At 42.5% G+C, this 20,940-nt stretch overlaps 1 protein-coding gene across 3 annotated transcripts in view; it reads left to right on the top strand.

The window, feature by feature from the left end:
• The first annotated feature begins 378 nt into the window (after nucleotides 1-378).
• The window catches only part of DNAJC3 (DnaJ heat shock protein family (Hsp40) member C3), a 62,516-nt gene continuing 41,954 nt past the window's right edge, over nucleotides 379-20,940 (top strand). The window contains exons 1-4 of one of the 3 annotated variants that reach the window (XM_048853497.2): nucleotides 379-669; nucleotides 12,207-12,317; nucleotides 15,468-15,592; nucleotides 18,208-18,282. In XM_048853497.2, the coding sequence (XP_048709454.1) occupies nucleotides 588-669; nucleotides 12,207-12,317; nucleotides 15,468-15,592; nucleotides 18,208-18,282 (393 nt within the window). In that variant the 5' untranslated portion in view covers nucleotides 379-587. The remainder of the gene's footprint in view (nucleotides 670-12,206; nucleotides 12,318-15,467; nucleotides 15,593-18,207; nucleotides 18,283-20,940) is intronic. The other 2 variants (XM_075129349.1, XM_048853509.2) reach the window with 2 other exon arrangements.

Raw genomic sequence — 20,940 nt, forward strand, 5'->3', positions numbered from 1 at the left:
CCCACAATCCTGTCCACTCAAATGACTGTAGGATATAGTGGGTGTCTCAGGATGATTTTCCCCCCCCCTTTCTATGGGTCCTGGCCCAAGAAAGACGGAGTACCTCTGAGCTAAAGTTTTGGACCAGATTGAGGCTTTAACGAGTCGTCCCTGGGCAGGCTGCAAAGCATTTACACACTGAGCACATGCACAAGCCTCTCGCTCCTGCCCTACTCTCCCCCCGCTTACTGCCCCTCACACGTCCCCATTCATTCCGCCCCCGTTACCCGCCCACGAGGAACGAGCACATTCTCTTGCCGGGAGAGGGCAAAGGCGGGGCAGCAGCCTCAACTGTGGGTCCTGCGCATGCTCGGGTCACGCCTGGCGCGCAAGCGCAGTACCGTCAGGGGAGCGGCGGCTGACACTAGTCCGTGGGCTCTCCACGTTTCCCTAGAAGGGGGCCGGGCAGGCGGCGGCGCGGCCAATCGGAGGCGCCCACGACCCACCCCACCGAACTTGGAAGTGGAACCGCGCTGAGAGCCCTGCCAGAGGCGCGTGGCGGGGTCCGCAGTCGCGCGGGGGGTTAGGGCGCGCGTGGCCGTATCGCCATGGTGTCGGCCAGCGCGTGCGCCGGCCAGGTGGGCGCCGTGCTGCCTCTGCTGCTGGTGCTCTTCGACCTGCTCGGCGAGGGTGAGGGGCTGCGGGGCGAGCCCGCGCTGGTGCACGGCGCTGCACGCTGCCGGGGGAGAGGGGACAGGGCTGCTGTTGCTGGCGGGGCGGGACAGGGCAGTGCTAGCCTTCTGCCGGGGGAAGCTGCTGCCCAGCGTGCAGGGGGTGATGTGGTGCTGGGACGAGGGGCTCGGAAGTGTGGGGGAGGTTGGCACTGCGGGGTGAGCATGGGGCGGAGCAGCGCCGGGCTGGTGGGGGGACGAGGCGAAGGTTAGACTTGGTGCCTTGGTTTGGTTTTCAGTGATATGTAATCATGCTCACCACAGAGAAGCCCGCACTTCCCTGAGCACTCTCGCGTATTACCACATCATAGGGTTATTTACCATCACAACAGCACCGTTGAGTGGTTTTGAGTATTATGCCCCTTAACCTCCTGACGCGTTGAGGGGTATCACCGCAGCAGCGCTGTGCTGGGCTCTAGTGCCAGGATGCCACCTGGGAGGGAGAGCAGATCTGTGTGGACTTGGGGGCAATGCCAGCCTGTGGGTATTGAAGGGAGATAAATCTGTGATGGGCAGGGAATGTCAGCCGGCGTTGGGATTGTCAAAGGTGCACTGCCATTAATTCTGGGTACAACCAGAGAATGATGGCAGTAAAAAATAGAAAAGTTTGTAACTTTTCTAGTTGGGGGCAGTGGACAGTCACTTTGAAAAGAATAAGTGTTTCTGAAAGATCTAAATTCAAATAGATTTTAATACAAATATGATGACTAGAAGTAAATGCAGCCATCACCATTAATTGTTGCTTTTAAAAATCCTAGTATTTAATGATATTTCTAGTTTTGTGTTGTAGCTTTGTTTTGTTGAAACTACAGCAAGTGCAGTTCTATTTATTTTGGTTTCTATTCTTAGACCTTCTTAATCTGTTTTCAAAAGAAACTAGGGAAATTGGTAGGATGCTAATTATTGTATGATTTTAAAACTGTGGATCTAGCTTAAAGAATGGCCATGTGGAAATGGTATTATGAAGTTCCATACTGGTGGTGTCTCACTGATTTCCATACAGATTTGTTCAGTTTCCAAGTAAAAATCTTTTTTTCCCTAACTTTTAGCCCTGTAAGGTTGCTCTGGGCTCTGAAAATCAAGTTAGGTTTTGTTTTGGGTTTTTTTAATCATTCATCGCTGCCAAGAATAGTGGTTCTGCAGAACAAACTATTCCCTCAGCTAACGGGGTTGCACAGGTGTTTGAGAGGGCATAATTTGAAAGCTGGTTGTACAGATGTATCAGAAGACACAATTTGGCCTGCAAAACTCGCATTATTGCTTGTTATGAATGAGAAAGAAAGAAAAAAAAACTGCTTCACTGTCACAGCTCAGAGTAACAGCTGTGTTAGTCTGTATTCGCAAAAAGAAAAGGAGTACTTGTGGCACCTTAGAGACTAACCAGTTTATTTGAGCATAAGCTTTCGTGAGCTTCGATGAAGTGAGCTGTAGCTTACGAAAGCTTATGCTCAAATAAACTGGTTAGTCTCTAAGGTGCCACAAGTACTCCTTTTCTTGTCACAGCTCAGTGAATCTGGACCTTTCTAAGGGCTGTGGTCACTCTGGAGGTTAGAAATGTACTTTGAAGTTGTATTAAATGAGAAGTCTAAAAAGTGGAGTGTCCTGGCTGAATGACAATTTAATATTGAATGTAATGTGGCAAAGATACACTGTACTGTATAAGTATATGCTGCAGGATTGTACTGGTTTTCCCCTAGCTGCTTCTGCTGCAATGTTAAAGGAAGAGTACTAACACCAGATGAATCAGTCTAAGCCAGTGGTTCCCAAGCTGCTTCCAGCAGCTCCCACTTGCCTGGAGCAGCAAACCATGCCTACTGGGAGCCATGATCAGCCGAACCTGCGGACGCGGCAGGTAAACAAACTGGCCCGGCCCGCCAGGGGCTTTCCCAGCACAAGTGGCGGAACAAGTTTGGGAACCACTGGCCTAAGCATTTGTACTTGTTTTTAAGCATCTGTAGATAATTCATCTTCCAAATATGTTCCTATAGATGCAAGGAGCATGGATGACCTTGGTGCTTTGTTGATTGTGGCCTTGGTAGTTGCAAGTTTACTTTCTAATTTTGTATATATTTTCCTAATAGCAAGCTTTAGCAGATTGTGAAATATTCTCCCAGGGAAGGGTGCCATTTAAACCTAGACTGGACAAAGCACTCTAGACAAAGAACAGTTCTACAGATACTTGGATGGCCAAAATATGATCTATTAGGTCTTTTTCATTTCTAATTTCTATGTCTTAATATCTCTTATGAAGTAATATTTTATTTTAGTATATGAGTGGTTAATGTAATACATGACTCACATTTTCCATAGCTGTAGATCATTTTGTACATGTACATTTTTAGTTTCTTCTTACTCTTTCTATAGTGCTGAAAGAGTTAAATAATGAAATGGAGATTTGTAAATGGGAGTGGTGTATTATTGTGAGGTTTCGACCCTCCTGCAGGCTGTGTTCATCTCTTCTTCTCTTGGAACAGAAGCAGTATTTTAAGTCACAATTTCCCTGGTTTTAAGAGGAGTTTGAGATTCTCTTGGGAAGAGATGATGCTGGAGTTTACTATTAGAACTAGTTAGAAAATAACTATTTCACCAGCTCATCTTCCAAGAAAGTCAGTCAGTGCATGTTCTTCCAATTCCACACCTCATTCTTTCTGGTGTTATACCAATAAAACAAAACACAACAAGATCTTTTAAAATGCCGCGTTTATTGTGAATACAAAAAGAGGCACAGTAAACAAGTAATCATAAACATTCTATCCTATGTACTCACACAAAATACCAAAAGTGGCAAAGCAAGTAAACAGTCGTATTTACTACATCCTATTCACTCCTACACACATGCACATACAGGTTCTGCAAAGTTGTTACAGTTACCAGCCTAGAGGTTGCTCATGCCAGTTACTGGCCAGGTAACCTGGGCATGAGGGTGGAGCCGAGTCTTTGTCGGATGCACATCCGATGCTCCTGGAGGGCGATTGTAGAACCAGACTCAAAGTTCTTAGTCTTTAGGGTCTGTTTTTATAGGAGTTTATTCCTATGCTAGTCTGTGGACAGGGCCGTCTCTAGGCACCAGCAAAACAAGCAGGTGCTTGGGGAGGCACATTTCTAGGGGCGGCATTCCAGCGCCAGCCATGCGGCCCCTAGAAATGCTCCCCAGCTCGCCTCCGCCCGCTCCCCTGAGTGCATCACCGCCACTCCACTTCTCCCCCCTCCCTCGCAGGCTTGCCGCACGCGAAACAGCTGTTTTGCACAGCAAGCCTGGAAGGGAGGGAGGAGAAGCTGAGCGGTGGCATGCTCGGGAGAGGTGGCGGTGGTGGAGCGGAGGTGACCTGGGGCGGGGAGTGGTTCCTCTACCCCCCTCCCCCCGTTACTTCCTGAGGTTCCCCCCCCACTCACCTCCGCTCCGCCTGCTCCCTTGAACGTGCTGCCTCTCCCTTGCCTGGGAGGGAGGGAGGAGAAGCTGAGCGGCAGCGTGCTCAGGGGAGGCGGCGGTGGTGGAACGGAAGTGAGCTGGGGCGGGGAGCAGTTCCTCTAAATCCCCCCCATTACTTCCTGTGCCCCCCCCGCTCACCTCTGCTCTGGCTGCTCCCCTGAACGAGCTGCCTCTCCTTCGCCTGAGAGGGAGGGGGGAGAAGCGGAGCTGCGACGTGTTCGGGGGAGCAGGCGGAGCGGAGGTGAGCTAGGGCAGGGGGGAAAGTGTGGCACGCCCTGGGAGGAGTCGGGGCTGGGGATTTGGGGAAGGAGTTGGGAAGGAGCGGAGTTGGGGTGGAGCCGGGGGCGGGGAAGCATGGGAAAAAACGCGGGGGCGGTCAAAATTTTTTTGCTTGGGGCGGCAAAAATCCTAGAGCTGGCCCTGCCTGTGGAGGTGGCTTCGTCCTGCTGTTGCTGAATCAATCAGCAGATGACACATCCCTGACGGCTCCATGCTGCCAGATGTTATCTTGTTCTTCGATTCTCCAATCCTTGAAGCTGTTGGGTGGATTCCAGTCTGCCCTCTGGGGGTCATTCTTCGGCCAATTGATACTGAAGTGGTAACTCTTAGGCTGGCACTCCTAACCATTCATCTTCTATTTACACACAACATCCATTCACACGCATTTTCGAGCTTTAGTTCAACATATATTGCTTCTAACTTTAACAACTCTTAGGGTGTAAGGAAACTGCTTAACCCCCTTACCATATAACGTACATAACAAGCAAGATAAAGAAGGTGAGAAGGGTGGGAGTCTCTGTGTGCTGTTCTGAGGAACAGTTGGTTTTGCAAAGTCTTATCTCTTCTGAGAACAAACTCTCTGTCCCAGGATGTGCTGAGCAGTTTGGCCTTGCAAACCGCTCACAGAGAAAGGAAAGGCCTTCTAATTAACATTACTTTGGGATCTTTAAACTATATAAAATTAAAAATCATACAGAAATTCTCTGGTATAGTAACATTGGTACCACCAGTCGAACTGTGACTTTTAAATGATGTCAAGTATCGGAAGGGTGGCTGTGTTAGTCAGTATCCACAAAAACGAGGAGTCTTGTGGCACCTTAAGACTAACAGATTTATTTGGGCATAAGCTTTTGTGGGTAAAAAATCCCGCTTCTTCTCCTCATGGTTTTTGTGACTTTTAAAAAGTTCCCTTTGCAACTTGTTAACTTGCTGTAGAAGTTCATATTAGCTGTGTAAAAATCTGTAGGACGAAGGAGCGTATTTTAACCTAAAGTCTGACATGGCTGCTGGTATTGTACCTCAGATGTCTATCTCAGGGTTATGAAAAGGTTCCAGAACTTTTGGAGGTGAACTGCAGCTTGCACTGCCATTTCCCTAGTATTCTAGTACCTGACTGAAAATGAGCCCCAGTCTTCCTTTGGAATTCTTTTGACTTAAGAACATGAGAATGGCCCTACTGGGTCGGACCAAAGGTCCACCTTGCCCAGTATCCTGTCTTCCGACAGTGGCCAATGCCAGGTGCCCCATAGGGAATGAACAGAACAGGTAATCATCACATGATCCATCCTGTCGCCCAGTCCCTGACTTCTCCACTAGAGGGCCCGTGTGCCAAATTAAAGCCTTGTGGATCAAAGATATTCGTCCACCCCAAGCTAGAACTGGGAAGAGAGGACTAGATGGAAATGCCCTGTTTCTCTTCTGTCCCTCCATCCAAGTAGAAAAGCAAATTGGTCATAAGGAGGCGGAGAAAAGATGGGCCAGCTCTGCAGGCAGCTTAGCACTCAGAGCTGGCTTCATTCTCTGCTAAGCTTCTGGGAACTGCTTCTCCTTATCACTCTCCTTTTTCCTTCCCCTCTCACTAGATTCCTCTCACTGATCCCAGGCCGCTGCAGATTCTGGAGGGGAAGGAGGGTCACTGGTGACTTTCTTTTGCCCCCACCCCTTCCCAATGTCACTTCCATCTTTGGGAGTGGAGGGGATTTCTGCTCAGTTGCTACTATCCAAAGTTACTCCGTATCCCTAGTGAGTGGCACAGGTGTTCCTTTCTCAGTCTCTTCCCTTCCCAAACCTCCTTTGCCTAACTGCTTTTAGCAGCAGTACAGCTGCTGCTGTAGCTAGCTGTGCCTCCCTGCTTCTGAAAGGCAGACCTACCTGAGTGGAGGCAGGGCTCTGTGAATGTGGGAAGGTTCCAGACCCTGGCTCGAGCCGGAGCCCAGATATCTACACTGCGCTGTTGATGAGCACCTTTGTGCTGTTTCTGAAAGGTCCTTGTGATGGGCACTCCTCTTCCTGCTCTATGCACACTAGAGTTTCACCTCAAAAAAACTTTCCACAATATGTAGAAACATTAGAAAAAGAATCAGCAGTTAATAGCAAAATGTCAGACTGTCATTTTAAACATCACACTTTCATGTAAAATTCTTTTAACCTTTTTTAGTTCCATGTAACAACTTAAATTAGTATACATATTTTCTTTATTTTTATGGCCTCTTACTTTGTGTACAGTCAACTTCACTGTTTTGTTTGTATAGTCACATAACTTCCCTTGTTGTTTGCATGGGCCTTTCACATGCCACAGGGAAGAAAGGTACATTTTGGAAGAAGAAAAGAAAAATGCTATGGAAAAATCTCAAACTCAGCAGGGAGACTTGGACATGTGAAACTTGAACCTGCTTTAAGGTGGTGTTTTTTTGTTTTTTTGTTTTTAAATGGGCTAGATTTCGATTTGACTGAGTCCCTCTTAAGGTTATACATAGAGATTTAGGGGATTTTTAAAGTTTGTACATTCTAAAATCTAGCATCAGACATTCTAATAACAGTTCTCTGCTCCCAGGATATAGCTACCAGGAAACCTAATATTTCGTTTCTTGAGCTAAAGCAAGTAGAAATAAACATTACTGGCAGGGTTAAAGGGCTAATTGCACCTCACTTGCCTTCTGTCTCTGAGTGCACCCCCTCAGCTATCAGGCCTGGTGCCTTTACCTCTCTTTGGGTGGCATTCTGCAATTCTCCCACTCCTACTCAGTTTGGCCTGAGCTACCCTATCAGCCATGCTTACCCTGCAGGTCCAGCTGGGTTTGACACCTGCAGTTCTTCCCTTCAAGAGTCTGTGACCAGTGCTGCATATAGTGACAAGACAGCCTTCTTACAAATAAAAACATTGCTTTGTTTCACTGTTGAAATTAAACAATTAGAAAAAATGAAAAAAAACTAGAAAAAAACAGCAAGTAGACAAGCTCATGAACTATCTTAACTATAGGCTTACCATTCCTTGATGGTAGCCTAGTCAGGTCTAGTTTCTTCAGACACCCCAGAGGGTCCTGGATGTCAGTCTGTTCCCCTCCAACATCTTTCCAACAACTGCCTTACCCAGGGGGAGAGGAAGGGAGGGGGGGAGAGAGAGAGAGAGAGAGGTGAGAGTGTGTGTGTGTGTGTGTCACTCTCTCTCCAGCCAGAATCTTAATTACTATCAGTTCTTGTACTTTTATCCATCTGGACCAAACCAGTCTGGTAAGCTCAGCAACAGATCGAATCAGACTCCTCAGAGCCAATATAGCTTTTCCACTGTCTCATAACAATCCTCCAGTTTTTACCTTGGGTGGCTTGTCATGGGCCATTGTTTCCTTACCGCACGTTATTAAACTAACCACTGTATTCATACAGTAAACATCCCAGTAACCAAGTCAGCGTACAGTATTCAGAACTTATTATGCTGCTGCTCCATGTCTTTCACAGGTGGCACTAAGGGTTCCATTCTGTGTTCCCTTCCCCCACCCCCTAATGGAGCTGATTGCGCTATGATACTTTCACCTTGCAGGTCGGGTTGCCAGAGCCCTCACCACCTCCCACACCTCAGCCACCTGCCAAGCCTAGATCCCCATTCCATTCCCCAAACCCTTCATTTCTGGCCCCACCCTGCAGTCCACACCCCCAGCCCAGAGCCCATATCCCCTCCCATACCCCACTGCCCTTCCCCAGCGTGGAGCCCCCTCCTGCACCCCAAACCCCTCATCCCCAGCCCCACCCCAGAGCCTGCACCCCCAAACAGACCTCAACCCCTCCCGCACCCTTGGGCCTTAGAGAGGGAGAGGGGCAAGGGTGTTCGGTTTTCTGCAATTAGAAAGTTGGCAACCCTACTTGCAGGATCAGGCTGTAATCTGCCTACAGTAACTGTATTGTAGCAAAAAAATACCTTAAAGGTTCAACATGCACATACATAAGGTTGGAAGTGTGGAATTGTGTTGATGCTACACAACTGTATTCTGTGTCCAGTACTGGTATGTTCCTAAGCATAACTTCTTACAGTACATCCCTTCTATGTTAGGTATACGTGATCTAAAATAGCAGAATACCTGCATTAATGCTTGCCCAGAGTGAGTAGAAATGATGGTCTTCTGAGTGGGGCTTGGGTTCTGCTGTCCCTTTGAGGTGATGGGGAGAGAAGGATCAGACCAGTCCGCATGCTGCTTGTTCTTCTTGAGGAGAAAGCCAGCACTTTCGCAGAATGACAGAGAAGACAGAGAATGGAGTAACTTCTTTGCCTTTGTCTAGACTAGGATTTAAAGGTGTGTTAGAATGTATTGGCTAATAGGTTCTAAGAGCCTAATGAAGAAAGGTAATATGTACTTCAACACATGTTAAGGTTTAACTCAAACAGCTAAGCGGAAGCACATGTTACTTTTGTCTACACTTAGCTAAGGCAGTCTAATGTTTACTTCTGCTTAGCTGTTTGAATCAAACCTTAACGTCTTGAAGTACACATTGCCTTTCTTCATTAGGTTCTTAGAATGTATTGGCTAATAGGTTCTAACATACCTTTAAATCCTAGCTTAGACACAGGCCAACCTGTTCTTTTCACAGAATGGAAAGGGGGATCAGGATCACAGCATCCTCTCACCTGCTGCTTCTTTAAGAGCAGGTGCTGGAACTAAGGAGATCAGTGGGAGTGGGCCCAGAAGCTGCAGACTTGAAGTCCTGTAAGGAGTTGGAGAGCCATCACTAATTAATTAACAGCAAGAAAGAAATATCATTGGAAATTAAATCCCCAAGGCTTTGGGGACTTTACTTTGGGTGTGGCTGTCCCTGCTCAGAACTTTCATTTGCTCCTATTGTACTACTCTTGGTGTAATTCTCCATCACCACATCTCATATCTGTTCCTTACACCAATGCTGTCAAGATTTTGAATGTGCTGCTTCTTTCAGTTTAACTCTGCTGAAATCCTTATGCATGCCTTCATCTTCTGTATGCTGTACTGCATGTCTCTTCTTGGTAGTCTCCCCAAGTTCCAGTTCTGCAAACTTCTGCATTTATGTAATGTTGCACTGTTTTTCTCAGGTATACAAAGAATTATCAAATCAGCCCTATTCTCAAACAATTTCACTGACTTCCCATTTCAGAATCCAGTTCATAGTTGTCGTTTTTGATTTATAAAACACTCTGGACTTGCTTCTGCGTGTTTCACACCTCGTTTTTCCACTTTCCCCATTCAAGTTCCCTCTGCTCATCTAGCACTGGGCTCCTCTGTCGCTTCTGACAGTGTGGTTACTGTAGGGAACTGTCCTTCACATCTCCTGCATTTGGAACAGCCTTCTTGAATTTCTCCTTGAATATATTTGTTTGCCCTTGTCTGTTCCTTTTAATTTTACTCTCTCTGGCATGATAGCTGAATTGTATTGTATAACTCTTCTTAGAATTATTTTGAGACGCTTTATATGAAAGATACTACTTAGAACAAGTAAGTCTTATTGTAGAACTCTATTCTTGGAACTGTACTGACATGATTGATGATGAATTAGGAACAAGGAAGTGAAGAAGGCTGGTTCAGATTCAAACACCATTCCAAAGACCGAGAGAAATCAATCTTTTCTGAATTAGAAAAGATAAAGCTGGTAGAGAAATGTTGTGTTCGTCATGCAAACAAAATTGAAGTGTGAGGACAAGGAGGTGAGGGGGGAGCCCCTGAAAAGTGCTGTCTCCATTTAGAGCTGTGTTATTGTGAAGGACCCTATTTATTATGACCTGCTGCCAGTGTAGTTTTATTGTTAATGAATGTATGTTAATTTCAGTGCTGTTTGTTTGATTCTGCTGTGGTCCATAGCCAAAACTGTCTTTTGACCTCAGCTGAAATGAAATGTGATCCAGTAGAATATCTGACTCTTCAAAAAGGGCTTTCACACTAAAGCAAATTTGAAGTGGGACATTCTGTACAAGTGACTCACTCTCACTAATTGTCTCTGTACCATTTGTTGCTGTTGCAGCAGGTATTTATAGTTTATTAAGTACCTCCTTCCAGTTGACCAGCATCTGCTTGATCCTGCAGTGACATCAGAACCCTGCCTTTATTGATAGGCCCACCTGTCTAGAATCCCCATCTGAGTGTTGGACATACCTGTAGTTTTTGTTAATCTAGTGATATGTTTGAGGTATCAGTTTTTTGAGTTAGTATTTCAGGCCAGTGAAGTTTTCTCAGTGGGAAACTTTTCTCAGTTACTGGGTAGGTGGGGATCAGAGCCATGGAGTGGAGCTACTTCAGCAGTGTAATGAGGGAGCACAACCCAAATTCCCAGATGATGATCTGGCTTGCAGAAAGTCAGTTCACAAAGAGGCCAAAATCTTGTTTTTTAAACAAAATGGCTCTTCTCTCCAAGAGACTTCTCTCAGAATTTGGAACAGAGAAAAGGAGAGTGACCAGCCATTGTTCCACTTTAGAAATTTCCATACTGGCTCTGACCACTTGTTCATTGGTCGCTGCATCTTGTCTCTGAAACTGACTCGTATCGGATGTTCCAGAGGAGGGCACAAGAAATTGTGTGGTTAATAATTATGAAATAACTTGCCCATAAGGGAAGTTTCCCCATTCTTGCCATATATTCTTATGCCCTGAGACATTAGTGTTCAATTTTCCTCACCTTCTAAAGCCTCTCTTACGTAGCTGTGGATGTCATACATACAGATGTCTAAAACTTTTCTAAAGATAGAAGAATAAAGGACATTAAATTAAATTAAAAGGAAACACATTTAAAAATGATGTAAGGAAATGCTTTTCACCACTACACATGCTGGGCTTGATCCCGCACCATGCAGTTGATTGGAGTTCCCCCATTGATTTCAGTGGATGCAGAATTAGATACCGAGTCTCTGCAGCAATAACAATTATGAACTCAAATTATACTGTAATAATTATACTGCCTGCGTGATTGAAAGTGCTTGGCTTTGTTCACATTTCATAATATACTACGGACTGACGTCTCTTGTGCAACTTTGCTCTATAGGTGTTACTGTACTTGAATATTGCATATGGGAAGTCTGACACTTAGCAAACAGAATATGAAACACTGTTCTTGTCCGTGTTTGTTTAAATTCCTTTTATAATATCAAAATATGTACAATAACCTGTATTTAGGACTTGAATTTGTAAAGATCCTTAAATAAAAGAGCATGAAATAAAGTTAAAGGGAACTTCAAAAATTTCTGTGTGGACACTCAGTGAAGAGAATACAGAGTTATCCATCGCACTTCCATGATCAGGTTATTGAAGTAAATTTTATATTTAAAAAAAAAACTGTTCATGTTCATTCTGTTATGCACAGCATGTGATCCTTGTATTTAGGATTTTAATTACAACAGGAGAGGACAATGTATTTTGCTACCTTATATGGATGTAGAGAATCTTGTATGTGCAAAAGCTAGGTAGAATGTAGCTAGTGATGCATATTCAACAGCTGCTTTTAAAATGGTGGCTTACAGTATTTAGACTTTCTTCATTATAACTGGGTCTTTGGAGAGGGGCAGAAGAGTTAAGTCCGAAAGGAAACTAAGATGAGAAATGTAGCATTTTGTTTTCATGTGCTTCTGTATCAGCAATTTATTTTTGGGGTAGGGAGCTCTTGCCTGGTAACAAAATATGAACTGTCCCTTATGATTTTTATGTATTATGGAGGGAGGGGGAGAGAGAGAGAGAACACTCTATCCATCCCTGCCCTTTTTATTTATTTATTTATTTTGGTAGTGTCAACTTTGCTAGAATCAAACTGTGTGATTAAAAATGTTGACTCTTCTATTTTAGGAGTCGAATGTGGAATAAATGCTGAAGTAGAAAAACAACTTGAAATGGGCAAGAAGTTATTGGCAGCTGGACAGCTAGCTGATGCCTTGTCTCACTTCCATGCTGCTATAGGTGTGTATCTGAAGATAAAATTATTTGACTGCTTGTGGTGTAGAATTTTTGTATTGAAATGCTCTATCCTTCACTCATAATTTGCTTAATTAATAAGCCTCCAATTCACAATGCGTGGGTGGACTGCCGTGCCCATGTGGGACCACATGGAGCCCTACTGACCTCATGGATGCGGCAACCCCACATGGGTGTGGAAAATTCCAGGATCAGGGCTCAAACCTAGAACAGCCATAGAGTATGTGAACACCAACTCTGGGAGGTGTTGCAAAGCATGAGGCAAACTAACTGCTTGTAACCACCTGGATTGGTGTATACCTTATTACATAGGAGGGCACATAAACCTAAGCACAACATTGTGTAGGCCAAATAGATTTTTACATATTTGAATAAGATCATTCCTCCTAGTGTGAACCTTAAAGATAAGATAAATAAAAAGAATCCCACTAGGCAGTAGTTCTTTTTAACGGGCTCAGGCAACTTCTTGTTTGAATGTTTGTACTGCATAGTTCTGATTGATTGCTGTTTGCCTGAATATTAGTAATTTTACCAGGTGGTCCCCTATTCAGCATAGGGAAATATGGTCACCCTACTGTTAGTTCTGTTCTTTCCTGCTGCCAATCTCTTATTTTCATGTTATTCACACTATTGTATAGGATGCATGCATACTACAGTTTTCCACTCAGACTTTTTCAAATGGAATTAATTACACAATATAACAATGTAGCATTTTGTGACCATGAAAAGAATGAATATCCATATATGCACTTGCAGTAATATCAGACCTTTGAGATTTAAATTTTCATTTCAGGACTACATGCAAAAGTGTGCAGACAGTATGTGTGTCTAAATATTATTGGCTGTTAGTATTTGCTTTCAGTTTAGTTTGGATAAACTGTCATTCATCAAAGTAGGAGAGTGGGGAAGCTTTAATTCTGGATCATTCCATCCAATTACTCTTCATGGTTATAAGTGAATTTAAACTTTTATTGGGTTGGTTTTGAAATATATAGTGATAACTAAAGTAATAACTAATCTCTTCACTGTATGTGACTAGGGATTAGTAATTATTCATTGCTACCAGTGTAAAACTTGAATCTCTTGGTTAGAATTTGTTGGCTGGAAAGGAAAACAAAACTAAAGTTTAAATATGTGAGATTAGTTGTCTAAAGCTTAGTGGGTTAACATTCTATGCAATATTGTGTTCTGTGTTTCATATGATCAGAGTCCCATCTAAAAGTCTTCAACGAGTGTTTTGATCATTTTATCCCATTGGAGTTATTAATACAGGAGCAGCCTTGAGCTAATCTTCACCTTCCAAATCTTTTATTGTCTGTAGTTTTTGAATCTTCAAATTTTCTGAAATTTTTTTGGGGAAGTATAATTTACGTATTACTTAAGGTAACTTTGCCAGGTGCACTAAGACTACCTGCATTTTTTTTGTTACCGAGCAAAGACCCTCTCATTTCTCCAGGCTTTTTGCTTGCTTTGCATGGCAGGACTAACATGTGGACAATAGCTTTTTTTTTTTTTCTTCCTCTTTAGATCACAGCCATTGCAATGTTCTGGTCGCAGACATAACATGGTAAAAATCAAGCTGCTTCCTGCTTTACTCTCTTCAGTTCTGGATCTTAACATATGCTTCAGGCTGTGACTGATTGTGTTCTCTGTATGGATATCAGAGCTATTCATTGCTGTACTGGGGGCTCTGAGGCAAAACCATTTTCTGTCTGCCAGAAGTTTTGTATCTGGTCGTGGGACAGCTCTCTCCTGCCTCGGTTGTTTTAACCCTTAATATTTTGTGTGTGTGTGTGAATAGTGTATTTTGCTAGGTGTAAGAATTATGTACAACTTGAGCTCTACATTTTTTACATAATCTAATTTTGTAACGGGCTGTGTAGTCTATGGAGTAGTCTGTGGTAATGGATGATGACTATTTTGTTTTGGATAATAAAAATAAATGTAGAAGTCCATAGCACTAATGCAGAGTGGCCTACATCATCAAGGTAGAAAGTAAGCTGTCATTTTTCCACTTTAGTAGCCAAATGATTTTAGAACGAAACGGAGAATGTCTCTCCTTGGTAAGACGACCTCTGGAACATTGCTGATAACAGATAAAGCTATGAAGCTTATTTGCATGCCTTGAAGTTTTACAACAGTGTTCTTAGATTCATTTGTTAAACTTTGCATTTTACCCTTAAGATCTACTAAGTGAGGGTCATAGGCATCTATTTTGTGCTTCAGATGTGTTTTATTCTTGTATCCAAACCCTAGATTTGTTTTAATAATACATTAAAAAGTCTAGTGTCCTTTAGAAGTAGAAGATACCATTCACTAGTGAGTAGGCTGTGGTCCCATCATTATTCTCCTCTCTCCGAGCTAAGGACATAGCATTATTTTCCTGTATCCTTTCAGAGAAATATGCCCAGAAGTTCCTCAAATGGGTTTCCAAAGCTGGTCAGTGTGGTGGGATTCAAACAAGAGTGAACATATGCTGAACAGCATTGGCAAAGAGAACACTGGAATGGAGCTGCAGAGTCACATAGTTCCATCACGGGCATCACTTTGACACTAAGCGAATAGCTCTATCTCCAGTCCCCTAAATGTCTGTCTTCCATTGGGATAGAAATAACAGTTAAACAAACTTAAAGTTAAACGAAATATGAAGTTGCTACTGTCTACGTGTAAATTATAAAGTTATGAAAACATTGGACTATCTAAAACAATGCTGGTCATTAGTGGAAAGATGTGTATGGCTTCCTTATTTTGTGCATCTCGTATCAGTTGTAGAGACCATGGCTAACAGTGAAAACATTAAATATGCATCCGAAAGTAGGCCTGCAATTTGAGATAAAAAGGGCTAGTATGTTTTAGCTTAACTCCACTGCAGAGCTGAAATATCCTTACGCATTCACCTTCAAAACCCTTAGTAACATTGCTAATATTTATGTTCACATCCTATTTTCAATAATGTTAACATGAGCAAATTACAAGTGATGTAAAATATTGTCTACAAATGTTACTTTTGCTAATTGTTAAATATAATTGTCAAATTGCTTAAAATCAGGTAATGCTGCTCTTATTATGATTGCAGCTTATCTGTACCCAAATTACATTGGGGCGATGTTGTGATTATTTCTTCTTTGCTTGCAGAAGGGGACTCTGATAACTACATTGCCTATTATAGAAGAGCCACAGTGTATTTGGCCATGGGCAAATCTAAAGCTGCAATTCGTGATTTAAGTAAAGTGGTTGAACTAAAGCAGGATTTCACATCAGTAAGTAATGATTTTTCAGGATTCCTTCAGAGTAAAAGAAAATGGTGTTCCTTTTTGTTTTCCTGTTTTGTTTAAAAGGCAGACTATTTTTTAGCTGGTGGTATAGTAAAAAAGAGAATTTAATACCCCATATTTCAGGAAGTTTAAGATTAGATACCCCAAGATACTAGTGCATGTACGATACTGAACACTCTTACACTGGATGAGAGAGAGACTAGTCTTGTCTCACTTTAACTTCTAATTTTATTACCTGGCCTACAGTAAAATGCCCAAATCCTCTGCTAGCATATCTCAGGGTTTGTAATGAATTATGAGTAAGGCTAAGTTTTATTCATGGGTATTTTTAGTAAAAGTCACGGACAGATCATGGGAAGTAAACAAAAATTCACAGCCTGTGACCTGTCTTTGACTTTTTTTACTAAAAATACCCGTGAATAAAACTTGGAGGCTGCCTGCAGGTGCTGGGGAGAGCGTTAGGGCTGGCAGGTTCCCTACTTGACTCCACACCTTCCCTTCCAGCAGCAGCAGAGTTTGGGTGTGGGAGGGGGCTGGGGGTTGGGACATGGGATGGGGTGAAATGGGCTCTGGGCAGCGCTTACCCGGGGGGGGGGTGTCCCCCGGAAGTGGTGACATCCCCATCGCTCAGCTGCTAGGTGGAGGCATGGCCAGGCAGCTCTGCACACTGTCTCTGCCTGCAGGCACCACTCCTGCAGTTCCCACTGGCTGTGGTTCCCAGCCAATAGGAGCTGCAAAGCCAGTGCTCCGGGCAGAGGCAGCCCACAGAGCTGCCTGGCCACTCCTCCGCCTAGCAGCTGAGTGAGGGGTATGTCGCCGCTTCCAGGGAGCACCCCCAGGTAAGCATTGCCCAGAGCCCACCTCACCCTGTCCCGTGCCCCAACTCCCTGCTCCCTCCCACACCCAAACTCTGTTGCTGGGAAGCATGGGGGGTGCGGGTGCATGGTGGCCCAAGACTGCCCCAGCAGCGGCTAGTGCGCCTGGAGCAGGGGCTGCCTGAGCTGTCCCTGAGCCAGGCACACCGGCTGCTGCAGAAGTCACAGAAAGTCATGGAAAGTCACAGAATCCATGACTTCCATGACAGACTCGCAGTCTTAACTACGAGTCCTCTATAAGCAGTAACATTGGTTGCCAAATCAAGAAATAAGTTACTTTTTAGGATTACCACCTACTTTACCAAAGCTCTTTCAGGCTAATTACTGGGAGATTTGTGACACTGGAATTAGCCATTTGACCAGCCTCCCTACCTGCAACCCAATTTTTTGTTCTGAACTGCAGATTATCTCCTCAAATTTTAAAATAACTATTTGGAAAGATTGAGTCGCACACAGTTTGAAAGGTAAAGATTGACTATCTATTTCTCTTAGCAAAAATGATAGTTTATATAATGTTTACAGTCTTGTTGTAGCCATGTGGGTCCCAGGATATTAGACACACAAGATGGATGAGGTAATATATTTTATTGGACCAACTTCTGTTAGTGAAAGGGACAACTTTCGAGCTTTCTCAGACCTGAAGAGATTTATGTAAGTTACTCTGAGCTAAATACAAGATGGAACAGATTTGTTATGTAGTTAAATCTGTTCCACCTTGTATTTAGCTGTCACACTCGGAGTACCTTTTCCTGACCTGAAGAAGAGCTCTGTGGAGCTTGAAAGCTTGTCTCTCTCTCACCAACAGAAGTTGGTCCAATAAAAGATATGCCCCCACCTTGGGTTTGTTTTTATATAATATTTGCTACTATGACAAATTTGTCAAGTTCTCTCCTTTAAGAGATGAAATAATTTTACAACAAGATGATGCCTTTTAAATGACCTCGTTCTAGTGAACAAATGGAAAGAGTTTCTGTTTTCCTCTCTTTCCCCACCAGATTAAAACATTTGGTATAAGAACAGTCCTTAAAGTCCCAGGACTAGTTTAGCAATGTTACTATCAATTATCTTGTAGTCATTAGATTTTTATTTAACTAACTTATTTAAGAAAGGGGGACTGCAAGTCTTAATTAACATTAATAGCGCATCTAAATTAACTTGCATGAAAACTTTCTTATCCTGAATAATCAAAATTTCAGTTAAGATCCTTCCAAAATAATCTGCACTGACTTTTACAGTGGCTTCTGCTAAAGAGTCCTCATTAAATTTTCAGGTTAATAGAAGTATTAACAATAAGGACTTCTGTACCCTTTTGCTGCAATCTATTGAAAAGGCTGTAAATTAAGAAAATCAAAACAGCGTAGCTGTGTTGACTAGTTATCTTACAAGTTAAACAGTTGTTTTTCTTGGTGCAGTCCTCTGATGGAGGAGTTTGGGTGGTAACTGGAGCTACACCTACATTTGCAATGATGGGTAATTACTGATCTAAAACCCTGATGTAAAAGGACATAATCATTTTTGCTAAAGCTGTTCTTGTAAGAACACAGTATAGAGGAGGGATGGAGAGAGCAGACACCTTCATATCTGCTTTTGGTTCAGTTTGTTAGATGTGGATGGGGGCTGAAATTTTCCATTTTATTAAATTTGGGGAAATTGGGTTTTAATTTTTCTTTTTGGCTACAAATAAGAACCAAGTAAAGTACAAAACTGGTTACTGTTCCATTTCAGGCAAGATTACAGAGAGGCCATTTACTTCTTAAGCAAGGAAAATTTGATGAAGCAGAAGATGACTTCAAAAGTGTGGTAAGTAGGAAGCATAGAAAACTACACCGTTGGCTTTAAATTCAGATTATAAGATTTAGGTATGGAATTTTTCTCATAACCTAAATCCATCGTAGACCACATACATATGTAGCTGAGTTGCAGACTGCTTTTTTTTAAAGATATTGCAGCAGAGCTGAGCTAGTTTGTATGAACAAACAATGGAAAAAGTAGTAATAGAGTAATTGTAGCACCTTTTTAATGAAGTTCACAATACTTTAATTTTTCCGTTATAAAGAAACAGTTCAGTTGCAAATGCCACTGCATATAAGATGTTTTTCTAAACAATATAATGAAAATAAGTCTGCATTTGTATGGTTAAGTAGATTTTATTCTGTCCCATTTTGTGTGTCACTTCAGTTATTTGACATGAGAACAATCGTGTAGTGTAGCATTTTGAAAAATATTGTCAGGTTTAAGCATGTTTACCCCTTCATCACTCCTTCTTGACATGCACACCAGGGAAAAACGTGTGCCCACAGAGAGGAAGGATAGTACAGACGTTACTGTGCTAGCCTGGGACTTGGAGGATCTAGGTTCAGTTTCTTGTCCACAGACTTCTGGTGTGACCGTTGCAAGTTACTCAGTGTTTCTGTGCCTCAGTTCTCCAGCTGTAAGATGACCTCCTTACCTCACATGGGTATTGTGAGGTGCTCAGATACTGCAGGAATGGGGGCCGTACAAGTACTGTAGAGGGTTTTTTTTCCCTAAAAACATGTTTGGTTTATTTTTTATCTTGTCAAGTAAAAGGTATTTATAAACCTTAAGCACACCTTACAAAAAGTAAACTACTTCCATTCTGAGATAACATACTAGCCTCTTCCTTCTCTTCTTGTCACATCAGGCAGGTTAGGTCTAGGCCACTGAGCAAAATTCCAAAAGGTATGGGAATAGCCTGTGTTTGCTTTGCTTTTCTTTCTTACGTAGAGTTGTGTATTTTAATGATTAAGCACTTAAAGCTTTAAGGGATAGGCATTTTTTTATAACACAAAGTAAAGAAACCCTATAAATGAGTGTAACTGTGTACTGTGGTTCCAGCTTTGTTCATGGAATGTGTGGAAGTACAGAGATTTGATGTTTAATGGAGACCCTTCCCATGAGTGCTTAAGACAAAAAATCTGGTGGTCATATATTCAACAATCCTTTAGTGGTATGGAAGAGAGGAGAGAGACTGGTTTTACTCTGGTTAGCTGAGTGTCTTGTCATTGTAATGGATTTTAATACTATGAGTGATTAATTACTGGTTTTGTGCATATGCCTGTGTGTGAAATTTAATGTTTCTCCAGACATTTGCTGCTAGCACCACATTTGGAAACTTTTTTTTTGTTTTTTGCCACTAAATCAGCAAAATAGTTTTTATTCCCAGCCAAGCTTCAGAGCTCTAGAAGAGCAACAGAACACAAAGCTTAACTTTACTTTTCAAATCCTGGCTAATATAAAGTATAGTTTTGTTTGGCTTAAACCTATTGAGTATCATATTAATAAAACTAAATGACTAGCAATTACTGCTGATATGATAGAGTGGACCATTATGCTGGAAAAAGTACAGTAGTATCAAGCCTATTACAAACTAGTTATGAATATCTGAAAAAACCCATTTCAGTTAACTAAAACATCCCACCAGAATATGACCATCAAATAATAATTATGAAAATATACACGTTTTAAAATATTTGGGAAGCTTCAGACTCCTATGGTCTCTACAAGGTAGTTGTACTTGTTCTATTTCTTTAGTTCTATAAATAACACAAACACAATTGATTTGCTTATGTGCATATACTCACTTTTACTGTTCTCTGAATTTACTGTTAAAAGCACAAACTTCAGTTAAATATGACACAGTATGTTCCTGATTTTTTTTAACCTAACAAGCTGATAATTGTATAGGATAATTTAGAAGTGTTGCTTGAGTGAGTTTTAAGCTGTTTTTTAGCTGATGTTCTGTGTGTGTGGGAGGCTGGGAAAGGGGGGGAATTACCTAGCTCTCTGAAGCTGGGGGGGTTTAGACCACCCTGGTGGTTCTGCCAAACGTTCTGTGCAAACTATTTATTATTGTGTAGACCTATATAAACTAAGCTTCTCAGAAGATGAGGGAACACACTTATTAATAGTATGCATTTTTTTTCTGTTGGTTTGTTTGTTTAGGAGTTTGTATGGAATGTACTTAGATGGGATAGACTGTCTGAATGACTTCCAAGACTTGTGTATGGTAATTCCACTTTATGACCAGGGGAATGGGGAATATCTGTTACATTCATTATTAGAGGGCTGTGAACCATAGCATTAAACCAGCTGCTGAGCAGCAGAAGAGTAACCAGTTGGACCTTGATGCTGCTGTTTGAAGGCGTTCTCTTGAATATGGATCAGTGCAGTCCAAGGGAACACAAAGGAGGACCTTGGGGTAACTTTCAAAAAAGCATTTAAGTGACTTTGGCGCCTAAGTGATTTGTGTTGGAAAATTTTACCACTGGTCTCATCTGTCCTTTTCTCTCCCCCCCCCCCACCCATTTCCTCCTTGGAAACAACCATTGGTTCAGCTTCTAAAGCAAGATCCTTCCCCTTCCTTTAAACATCATGGGGAAGACCATATCCCTCAGTCAGAATGTCCTCTACAAGGGGACAGTCATCACAGAACTCATG

This window comes from Caretta caretta, chromosome 1 (genome assembly GCF_965140235.1).
Source record: "Caretta caretta isolate rCarCar2 chromosome 1, rCarCar1.hap1, whole genome shotgun sequence".
In the NCBI taxonomy this organism is placed as follows: Eukaryota; Metazoa; Chordata; order Testudines; family Cheloniidae; genus Caretta; species Caretta caretta.